Below are 12,756 nucleotides of genomic sequence, written 5' to 3' on the forward strand. Positions count from 1 at the left end.
TGGAATTGTATGTTTCTCAATTGAAGTTCTAGAGAATGAAGATTTCAATTCATTCGAAACAGAAGAACAAAGCAGTGGAATTCAGGAAGCAGTAAGTGAAATCATCAGAGATGCAAGAGTGATTGCGACAAAACTGGTTGCATTTGTGCAAAAACTGAAGTCAATGCCTGCTCAGGCATTTGATGATGATACTTTCATGCAAACAATGGAACACACACACAAACTGATTGGATATGACATCAGCCAAAAGGCAAGGGATACTGAACCAAACTGCTCTGAGATGAGAGAATCTCAACTGGATGATATATTTTGGGGCCAGAATGAAGTCTGCCAAGCAATTGATGATATTATTAAAGCCGTTCTCATGAGAGAAGAATACATACAGGAACTGGACAATGCTCCTACATTCAGCCTTGGACTTTCCCAAATGTTCGCTGAAACACAGAAAGACTCACCAGAACATGCTGCTGCAAATGAAGGCAATCAAGAACACAACAATTTCAATCTAGATGATGACAATTTCATCTTTCAACTCCAAACAGACATGAAGATGAAGAGGTAATGCATTTATATATAAAATAATCATTATTATTCAACATTAACTAAAACATTATGCTTATTTATTGCATAATTTATATTTATTGCATAGAATTATCAAATAATATGAATTTCTTAACTCATAAGTATGCGTAAACAGCCTGAAGAGAAGCAAGAGCAGGAAATCGAAGAAATTGGAATTGAAGAGGTAAAAGTAATAAATGATTAAGATATTATGCTTATTATAGTCTCATAATATGTATTTCTAAATACATAAATATGCATAAACAGCCTGAAGTGCAGCAAGAAAAGGAAAAAGATGATGGACATGAAGAAGAACAAGAAAAAGAAGGACAGGAAGAACAAGAAAATGATGAACAGGGAGGAGCAGCATTTGAGAACCAGAAAGAACTACAAAAATGAGCATTTGACAAGGACGAGGAAGAACCACAAAAAGATGGACAGAAAGAACAAACAGAGACAGGAGAAGAGAAAGAAGACCTAACAGCCAACAAACAAATGGATCATGTAAAAATTGCATACAGTCTAATTCTAATACATATAATACATCAAAAACTGATAATATTTTAATTCGCAGGTTGACGAGGAAGTGCAAGAAAAGGAACACCTGAAAGGACAGGAAGGCCAGGTAGAAAAAATACTTGAAAAATTCAAAAAATAGGTAGAAAAAAATTAAATAATTAATATAGAATGCATACCTTAGATCACTACGTACAATGCATGTTTTTATACATATACATGCATATGAACAGGGGAATGACGATAAACAACTTGGAGATAACTTGATAGATGAAATGAAACAACACACTGCACAAAATCAATTCGAAAATGAAATGGAAAGGGTACAAATAATATATAATTCAGTTTTAAGGTACATAATGATTCAAAAATTTACATATATATGTATACAGGTTGTTCAAGAAGCTGAGAAAAAACATAGCAAGAAAAAGACAGAACAGGCCAAACAGTTTGATGAAACTCTTTGGAAAAAATTGGAAGATCAAGCAGAAGAAGCTAGAAAGAAATTGGAAGAAGAGGCACTTGCAGAAAGGGAAAAACAGAGGCAACTGCAGTTGGTAATGAAAGCAAGACTAAACAACCTGAAAGCAGTGAAATTAGAAAAAATAACAAAGGAAAAAGGCAAAAGAAAGCAGCAAGAACAAGAGGTAATGATTCATATTAATAAAATTTTTATTAGACAACAATTATAACATAAAGTATTACCATATTTTTAGAAATTGGATGACACTCCTACAAACAGAAGAAGTACCAGAAGCAATACTGAACCAGCAGAAGAAGTGCCTGTGAAGAGGGAGACAAAAAAGACAGCAATGCTAGTATCGCCTTTCGCAAGACGAGCACTAAGCGCTTCAGAAAGCATGACAGCACAAGAGAACCAGCTAGCCTACTTTGCTCTGCACAGTAACGAAGCCACCATGTATATTTATTTTCTAAGTTTCTTTTATTGTCTCTAGATTTATTTTACAAAACACATCAACAATTTAACATAAACATACATGTATAACAGGAATGAAATCCTATTCAAGAACAAAGAAACGCAGCTCCCCAGACAAGAGATAATGTCGATGAAACATGGTGAATACATAAACATATCAGTAATTGATATCTGGAGCAGGATTCTGAATGAAAACGAATCAGTCCGTTCAAAGGATTCACCAGTCAGATTCTTTGCAACAACAGATCCTTCTGTAAGTATAATAAAATTATCTTTTATTTAATATTATTCATTTATACATGATAGCTAACAATTATTTCATAAAAAAAATTATACTATACAGCTCATCACAATCAGCATGCCAAATACAAACTGGTCCACTGAAAAAATGCAAGAGATTTTTCAAGAAAAGTTTCAGTATGAACTAGATCACACCAAAAACATTCAACTCAAGGAAATAGACATGGTACGTAATAAATATATTCAAAACTTACACATAAAAAAACTTTAACACATTCTAACTCACATACTTTAATTGTTTTTGCAGTTCTTCTTTCCTATTTATAGGTATGAACACTATTTCCTAATATGCATCGACATAAGGGTGGGAACAATGTTCATATTGGACAACAAAAATCAGACTGCAGTTGATTGTAACTTTGAAAAATACAATGAAATGTGCATCAAGTTGGTAAGTTCCTAAAAACATTTATATATAGTGTCAATTTCATAGTATGTAATTATATAAATAATACTCCCTTCGTCCGCCAAACGTATTCCACAATTACTATATTTGGCGTCCGCAAAAAGTATTCCACTTTCCTTTTCAAGCCATGGTCCCACCAGCCACCTTTATATTTTATTCTTATAAACACTCTTTATTTACAAAAAACCCACCCCAAATTCAATCTCAACCACACATCTCATAAAGTGGTGGGACCCTTTCTCCACTACATCAACATCATCACACATTTTATTAAACTCCGTGCCCGGCCAAATTAAGTGGAATACTTTTGGCGGACGGAGGGAGTAGTTAACTAAATGTTAATAAATCTTAAACCAGGTGAAATTCATGAAGAAATTCTTGGGAACAAAAAAAATGGCAGCAAAGGCAAAGAAGCTAGACAACCCCACATTCATAGTTCCAATGATAACATGGACCGAGAAACAAAATAGCACCGACTGTGGCATATACGTCATGAGACACATGGAAACATTTATGGGGGACGTAAACAGTTGGAGGCACGGACTGACCAACAAAGCAAAAAAGCAAATGATGAGAATGAGGATGAAGTATTGCGCATACATACTCGGATGTGACTGCAACGAGCAAAAAGCCTACAACCTGAAAGAAGCAAATATCTTATACAGAGTATCATGTGCTGATGGGCCATTGAATCTGCCCAAAATACTTCTTCCTTAGCTCATCAATTCTTGGCTTGATCACTGGATGTGAATAGGGGTTTCAGCTGCGATTTTAAACATGATTCTGAATGTGTATGGCAAATACCTAACAATCTTTTTTTTTCTTTTTTTGATGTGTCGATGAAAAACAGTGATGTTTCCAGGTTATTTTGATGTGCTAGATTATGATATTTTGATGAAATTTTATTATGTCTCCAGGCTATCATATATATTTTTAATTTGTACAGTATGTCCAATTTACATGCATAATTTCATACACTGATATGCAAATATTATTACATGAAAATGCATAAAACTTTAACTACAAATAATTATTTTTGAAAATACATTTTTTTTTTAAAAAAACCCTATACACTAAACACTAAATTCTAAAACACTAATCTAGCTCTAAACATAATTAAACCCTAAACCCTATAACCTAACCCCTAAAAACTAAAAACTAAACCCTAAATACTAAACCCTAAACTCTAAAAACTAAACCTAAACACTAAACTAAAAACCTTAAAAACTAAACCCTACTAAACACTAAAAACTAAACCCTAAAAACTAAAAACTAAACCCTAAAAACTAAACCCTAAACACTAAACCCTAAAAACTAAACCCTAAAAACTAAACACTAAACCCTAAAAACTAAACCCTAAACCCTAAAAACTAAACCTTAAAAACTAAACCCTAAACCCTAAACCCTAAACTAAACACTAAAAACTAAACCCGAAAAACTAAAAACTAAACCCTAAAAACTAAACCCTAAACACTAAACCCTAAAAACTAAACCCTAAACCCTAAAAACTAAACCCTAAAAACTAAATACTAAACCCTAAAAACTAAACACTAAACCCTAAACACTAAACCCTAAACACTAAACCCTAAACGCTTAAATTAAACCCTAAAAACTAAACCATAAACCCTAAAAACTAAACACTAACCCTAAAAACTAAAAACTAAACCCTAAACCCTAAAAACTAAACACTAAACCCTAAAAACTAAAAACTAAACCCTAAACCCTAAAAACTAAAAACTAAACCCTAAAAACTAAACATTAAACCCTAAAAACTAAACCCTAAACCCTAAACAATAAAAGCCTAAACACTAAAATCCTAAACACTAAATCCTAAACCCAAAACTCTACACACTAAACCCTAAAAACTAAACCCTAAACACTAAAACCTAAACACTAAATCCTAAAATAAAATATTATAAAACGTGTCTATATAGGAAAATACATAATAGTTTTATGTAACTTATATATACCAAAAACAAAAAATGCATATCCTGTTAACTAACAATGCATAAATATATATACGAAAATACATACTCCCTCCGTCCCGCGAGTCTTGACACGTTTGGGTTCGGCACGGGAATTAAGGAGTTGTAGATTAGTGTTTTAAGTGTGTAATTAATAAAGTATAAAATTAATAAAGTAGGAGAGAGAAGGTAATAAAAGTGATAAAGTAGGAGAGAGAATATAATAAAGGTGATAAAGTAGGAGAGAGAAAAGTAATAATTATTGCCTAAAAAGGAAACGTGTCAAGATTCGTGGGACGGCCCAAAAAGGAAAACGTGTCAAGATTCGTGGGACGGAGGGAGTAATAGTTTTGTGTAACTTATACTATTAACTAACAATGCATATTCAAAAACAAAAAATGCATATACTGTTAACTAACAATGCATAACAAGAAATGCATATACTGCATAATCAAAAACAAAAAATGCAGATACTGTTAACTAACAATGCATAAATATATATACGAAAATACATAATAGTTTTGTGTAACTTATATATACCATAACAATAAAATGCATAACAGATAACACAAGAATGTATAATATAGAACAATAATACGCAAAACGTAGAACAATGAAATATTTCAATTATTTATATAAATCTTAATCAAGAATACTACACAAAAAATGTAAAATAAAATATAAAAAACCTATTTAACAGCAGGTTCTTGATCACAATTACGAGCATCATGGTTCACCATTTCTTTGCAATTACCACATCTTCGTTTTGGTTTATTCTTATCCCTTAAAGCCTTCTCAATCCTCGACTTCAAACGACTTCCACTACCTTTTGTCTTCACAATATCAGGTGGGTGAACATCAATTACTTCAGGAGGTGCACCACCATAAAACTCATTAAAAAGATCAGCATTTGAACTGCTAGAACTATTCACAGACAAAGAATCATGCACACCTTTCAAAGTTTGAAATAACTTCTCCATCTTTACAGAATCACCTTGAACCAAACCTATACAACTATAAGCTAAAGAATATAACTGAGAGAGAGTATCTGTCCCACCAGAATGTGTACTTCCACCAACGCAAATTCCTTTTGTCCAACGCTTTAATATATATTGATCAGGAATCCTCTGAATCTTAACATTCTTCAACACACAAAATACATGCGAACAAAGCCAACCACACCTCACAAAGTACTTGCAATCACAATTGCAACTATAGTCAGCCAAATTATAAGTGACACTAAATTTACCACTTTCACCATTTTCAACTACATAAACATTCTCGCAGACACCAGTCCTAATCTCCAATATGCAGCAACTGAAACTAGCTGAAACAATCTGCTTTTGAACCTCAACAAACATCCCACTAGTATAAACAGTTGCTGCATGCCTTTCAATTGCCAGATCTGTCACCAACTTTGAGAAACAAGAAACATCAACACTATTGAGACGATCACACTGATTTCTTTGAGCTTCAATTGCACGCTCAAAATGAATAAAGAATTCAATCAGATTTGCACCTCTATTAAAATAGCTACGGAAAAAACTATTCTGACTCTCAGACATAGACGTTGTCTTAAATAAGCCACTCATATGACAATTTCTAAAAAATGAAGGAATCCAATAACTACGCTGAGCAAACATAGAATCAAACCATTTATCACCAACCAAACCATACTTCTCCATTAAATCATTCCATCTTCGTTCAAAACTCAAAGGCTCAGTAAACTCAGACCATGCAAGACGATCAAAATCCTTTTTAAACTGTAAATCGGTCTTAAGTCGATGTGGAACATTATCCATAACTTTAACCATGATATGCCACATGCAAAATCGATGACGCGTATCATATAAAATACGTTCAACAGATTTTTTTAAAGCTGGATCTTGATCTGTAATAATCATCATTGGTCTTCTCCTCATGCATTCAACAAATTTCTCAAGAACCCATGAATATGATTCCTCATCCTCATGAGAAATTAGACCAGCACCAAAGGTCACACACCTTCCATGATTATCTTTACCAGTGAATGGCACAAATATAAGATTATATCTGTAACAACAAAATAAAAGAAAAACATACTTAAAACGCAACGCATAATGTTATATAACAAGATGCACAACATATATCATAAGTATGCATACCTGTTAGTTGAGTATGTCGCATCAAATGATACAGATTCACCAAAAGCATCATATTTCTGAATTGATAAATGATCAGCCCAAAACAACCTTGTAAGTTTATCAGAACTATCAACTGCATATTCAAATCGAAAATCGCTACAAATTTCACGCTTATTGAACAAATTATTCAATAGAATCTGAGCATCAGAACCAAGAACATATGCACGCAAATCACGTGCAAAATTCTTAAAATCCACCGTTGTACATCCAACTTTATCATAACCCCTAACCAATTTCTTAAACAAATAGAATGATTTAACAGGACCAATATTGGTTATAACACAGTTCATTACAAACTTCTTATGCCCATGATCCAACTTACGATTAGACAACATAAAATGTTGAAGATTATCTGAAACAAATCCATGACTATGAGCCTCAATAAAATCCACAATAGTGTAAGAACCACCATGATCAACACGAAGAATAATACGAGCTTTGCAATCTACTCTTGTACTCATCCTAGATCTAATCTTTCCACCACCAGAGGATTTACTCAACCCTTCCCGACTACAAAAAATAAGTCTAGAAATAATCACCCCAGATTTCTTACGCTTAACGGGACCAAGACGCGCCTTAAACCCACAACGCTTAGCATAAGCCATATAAAACTTTTCACCATCGTCTAATGAACAAAAATTATTCCCAACAATAGGTTTAAACTCATCATCACATTGAGGTAAAAACACTCTATCAGAAGTTGAACTCTGATCAGAAAAAACACCATCTGCAAAAAAAAAAATGAATCATAATCTCAAAAAACCAAATGCATAATGCATAAAAACGAGAATGCATAATCTCAAATAACCAAATGTATAATTCATAAACACGAGAATGCATATCATATATTAGCAAAATAAATACATCCAATAAAAATAAAATATTTAAACACACATGCATAATCCGAACCACTAACATGCATATATATATATATATATTAAACAAATGCAATTCCATCGTCAAACTACATCAAAAGCATGACTCTCGAAAAAACCCTACGTTAAACCCATGTCAGCCGCCGCCATGAATTTTCCGTCCACCAGTTCTACTCCGGTTTTAACACAGCCTGCTGTTCCTAAAATCTCTTCCAACTTCGACAAACCTTCAAGGGAGAAACCTGTTCAAATAGCTTCCAGATCTCCGTCGCCCACACATAACTCGACTAGGGTTTTGACAGCTGCCAATAACGTCAATGATGCGGTTCCGGTGGTTGAGGATCCCAAACCTTCCTACGCGGCAATCATGGGACAAAGAAAGAGTGAACCAGCGATCCCTGCACACAACTTCTCGGCTCTAAAACCTGATACTCAGGGAGACATCGCATCCTTTTCCATCCCTTCGACGTTATATCAAAAACAAGTTTCGAAATTCTCACATGCCATCATTGGAAGAGTGCTGCTCAAGAAAGGTGAAAAACCTAAACCTTGTGAGGTTTTGAAACAGGAACTACATACAACTTGGCAAATCCAGAACTCTTGGAGGCTCATTCCCATGGGCAAAGGGTTCTTCACCATGAAGTTTTCCTCGGCGGAGGACAAGGCTAGAGTTCGAAAGCAGTTATTATGGGAGATTTCTTCAGGTTCGATTCGTATACGAGAATGGTCAAAAATTTTTGATCCCTACAGGGAAATCTCGTCTCTATGTCATATCTGGGTGAGAATCTACTACTTGCCAGTTGAATGTTGGCACCCGGAAATTATTGCAGGCATTGCGAGGTATTTAGGTTTACCTATTAAAATCGATAGTGGCTTTGCGAAATGGGAGTTTGGCCATTATGCTAGAGTTCTCGTGGAAGTTGACCTTGCTCTACCTCTACATGAGACGTTGTTAGTTCATTGTGATGAAGGCTCGTTTTATGTTGAATTTAGTTATGAACAACTCCCGTTATTTTGCTCTAAATGTCGCATCACGGGACATTCGTTGGACAAATGCAAAATGGCTGCTACTAATCAGGAAAAGGGTAAAGCTGCTTCCGAGGGAAAGATAGAAAACAAGAGTAAGGAAAATGAGGTTCGGACACAGCTTGTCCCTGATGTTGTTAAGCCACAATGGGTGGCAAAACATGATGATATTCTTACAGATAATCGTTTTCACAAACTGAATATGGAAGACACTGATCAGAAAGGTCAAGTCTATGGCCCTGAATTATTAGCTTCAGTCTTGGTTAATCTGGACGATGAGGAGGTGAATAAAATCGATGAAAACTTGGAGAAGCATCACGAAGAGCAAATGGGATCCGATCTCTCATCTTCGGAGAAGGAAGATGTGGAAAATATCTTTGATGAGAAAGAGGACAATACTAACAGATTGGACAACAGTAGTCCTTTATGTATTTCGGCGGGTAACAAGAAAGGATCTGAGGATGCTGAATGTAGGGGTTCGTCTACGAGCAGAGACAAAAATATCTTGGAAACATCACGGGAGATGATGGACAGCACCTACCCCAATCATGATGAGACACGAAAGAAATGTGACAATGGGAATGGACAGCAGGATCATATTGAGAACTCGGGAGGAGACAACTTTTTACAAATAATTCACAACACTCCTTTTGGCAAGGAGACGGAGCAACAAAAGAAGCGGGGAAGATCGCCAAAAAATGATAAAAGAAAACCAATGAATGATAGTGGTATAAAGGGGCGTCTTAGGAAAAATGATCAGAAGATAAGTTCTCAAATGATGGACTACATTAACCAGAAATTATCTTCGTCGTTTGCGGCAGGTCATCAACCTCGAGACTATACTATCGTGAACATTGGGAATCAGAGTGCGCGCTCGATGCACAATGTTTCAACACAGAGTTGGGCTGATGAAGTGGAGGGCTTAGGCCGATCCACTAAATAACTTTTCTTTTATGAATTTGTTGGTTTGGAACGTTCGGGGTCTCTCGGACGAATCTAAGCTTATGCTCAAGGAACATTGTCGTTCTTTCTCTCCGATGATTGTGGGTTTAGTGGAACCTAAGAGGAATTTTCATAAGGTCGAAGATTCTTTCTGGCGTTCGTTGAACTTAGTTCCATGTCACCAGAATATTAGAAATCAAAAGCGTTCGAATATTTGGATTTTTGTGCATCCTGATGTTTCTACTAGTCTTGTTTTTTCTTCTGAGCAGTTGGTGGTTGTGAATTGTCGTTGGACGAGTTACAGGTTTTCGGTGGCGATTGTTCATGGTTCAAATGATTATATTCAACGGCGTCAACTTTGGAATGACATCCTTAGCTTGAATACGGATCCTATCATCGTTGCTGGTGATTTTAACGCTGTTAAGGGCGCTCATGAGCGTAGCAGTGACTGTCTTCCGAATGCGGCGTCTTGTCAGGATTTTCGTGAGTTTATCTCGAGCTCTAGATTGATTGAATCTCCAATGGTGGGTCTCAAGTTTACGTGGTCGGGTCGGAAATTCATGCCTTCTCATGTGGAGTCTCTTCTGGATAGGGTGCTTTATTCAGATAACTTTGCTGCTTTTTGGAGTTCTTGTTTTACTCAAAACCTCCCTCACATTACTTTGGACCATTCTCCGATTGTCTTACGGTGCATTAATACTCAACAAGGTGGTCCAAGATTCTTTAAATTCCAACATATGTGGACTATGCACAGCTCTTTCCAGGACTTGGTGCGTCAATCTTGGATGAAGGAAGTTCAGACTCGCTGTCCCATTTATCGGGTAATGGTTAAGCTTAAACGTTTGAGAGAGGAGCTAAAAACCTGGAATAAGACGATTTTCGGTAACGTTCATAGCATGATCTCGGATGCCCAACAAGAGTTGTTGGAAGTTCAGAATCAGATCGCTACTTCTGGTTACACTTCGTCGCTTTTTGATCAAGAAGTTAAGCTGCAGGCTAAAGTTGGTACGGCGTTGGCCAGGAAAAATACCTTGCTTCAACAAAAATGCAGAGTCGCCTGGCTCAACGACGGGGATCGTAACTCTGCTTTCTTTCATGCTATGTTAAAGTATAAGAAGAAACCTCATATCATCTCTCATTTGTCTATTCAGGGAGACCCGGAATATGACCAGGATCGTATCAGTCAGCATATTGTTGAGTATTTTTCCATGCTGTTTGAAGATGAGTCGCACGATCAACTGGATTTTGGTCTGCTTGAGGTGGTCCTTGATCCAGTCATCACCAATGACCAGAATCAGATGCTGGTACGTATTCCCACTGAAGAAGAGATCACGGCGGCGGTGTTTGGTCTGGATTCGAATAGCTCTTCAGGGCCCGATGGTTTTCCAGGGAAATTTTTTCAGAACTGTTGGGCGATTATCAAAGAAGATATCTGGGAGGCTGTGAGTACGTTTTTCAGAAAATCTTACTTGCCGACTGGTTGCAACTCTAGCACTATGGTTTTGCTGCCAAAAAAGGATGTTGTCAGCACTGTGGCAGATCTTCGGCCTATTGTGCTCTCTAACTTTTTCTTTAAAATTATCTCTAAGATCTTGGCTAGTCGGTTAGGGGAGGTTGCATCTGCTTCGGTCAGCCGTAATCAATTTGGTTTTATTAGTGGTAGATCCATCCACGACTGTATCACGTTAGGTTCTGAAGGTGTTAACTGTATGAAGAGAACTAGTGGAGGTGTGAACATGGCTTGTAAAATCGACATCAAAAAAGCGTTTGACACCTTGAGATGGGATTTCTTGCTTTCGGTGCTTAAGGTGACCGGTTATGATGGCACTTTTATTCGCTGGATTGAGATCATTTTGCACTCTACTCGCCTCTCTATTCTTTATAAAGGCCGCCTACATGGGTATTTTTCATGCTCTCGTGGTGTAAGGCAGGGAGATCCTTTATCTCCTATTCTCTTTGGGATTGCCGAGGATTTCCTCAGTGTGCTTTTCAAAAATTGCGTCACCTCTGGTCATCTCTCCCCTATGGTCATGAGCAGGGAAAATCCTTTTCCGACTCATTTGTTTTACGCAGATGATATTTTAGTGTTTTGCAAGGCGTCGGTTCGTAATGCTGAGACGATCAAACACATTCTGGAGTTTTACGGTTCCTTTATCTGGCCAGATATGTAGCTCTCAGAAATCCTATCTCTATTTTTCGAACAGGGTTACCACCCCTCTTCGTCGTGCTATTGGGCATATTATAAAATTCCAGATTGGCAGCTTCCCTTTTGTTTATCTTGGTGTGCCGCTGTTCGTGGGCAAGGTTAGAGCCTCCTATTTGAGAAGCATCCATGATCGTATTATTAATAAATTCTCGACTTGGAGGGGTCGGCATCTTTCCATGGCTGGTAGGATTTGTCTTGTTAAATCTGTGATTCAGAGCTCTCTTACGCACTCAATGATGGTTTACCGATGGCCTAAATCTCTAATCAAGGAGTTGGATAGTTGTTGTCGAAACTTTATTTGGACTGGAGACACTAAAAAAGCGCCTTCATGCCCGGTGGCTTGGGCTAGGGTTTGCGCTACTAAAGAAGAAGGTGGTTTGGGTATCCGTTCGTTCTCTTTGATGAATAAATGCTTCCTCATGAAACGAGCTTGGAATATTATTGGGGGTCAGGATTTTGGGATGGAAATCATGAGAAGGCGTTATCTCACGAAGTTTGGGCAGGTGAAGCTGCTAACCGCGCCTTCCTCGATTTGGATTGGTTTGCGTCAGGAGATCTCCCCGTTGATTAATGATTCTTATTGCTGTCTCGGGAACGAGGCTGATACCAACTTTTGGACAGATGATTGGATTGGTTATCAGATCGCTCGGAAATGTGGAGTGCCACATTATGCTATGGAGTTTTTGAATTACTCTGTGGCGGATTATTTTTATGATGGTATTTGGCATTTCACTAGCAGTTTTGTGGAGAATTTTCGGGACGTGGTTTGTGATATTTTGTTGATTCCCATTGGTGATGATGATGATATTAGGCTGTGGAAGCCGTCTCTCCATGGGAAAG

The 12,756-nt window shown here is 36.8% G+C and overlaps 1 protein-coding gene across 1 annotated transcript; it reads right to left on the reverse strand.

Moving 5' to 3' along the window:
* Positions 1 to 5,373: 5,373 nt before the first annotated feature.
* Positions 5,374 to 7,877, reverse strand: LOC131025938 (protein FAR1-RELATED SEQUENCE 5-like). The gene is made up of 3 exons (XM_057955716.1): positions 7,874 to 7,877; positions 6,829 to 7,594; positions 5,374 to 6,736 (listed from the first exon to the last, which is right to left on the reverse strand). The coding sequence occupies exons 1-3, from the start codon at positions 7,875 to 7,877 to the stop codon at positions 5,374 to 5,376; spliced, it is 2,133 nt and encodes a 710-aa protein (XP_057811699.1).
* Between the last annotated feature and the right edge of the window lie 4,879 nt (positions 7,878 to 12,756).

The sequence above is a fragment of the Salvia miltiorrhiza genome, chromosome 5, assembly GCF_028751815.1.
Source record: "Salvia miltiorrhiza cultivar Shanhuang (shh) chromosome 5, IMPLAD_Smil_shh, whole genome shotgun sequence".
Lineage (NCBI taxonomy): Eukaryota > Viridiplantae > Streptophyta > Magnoliopsida > Lamiales > Lamiaceae > Salvia > Salvia miltiorrhiza.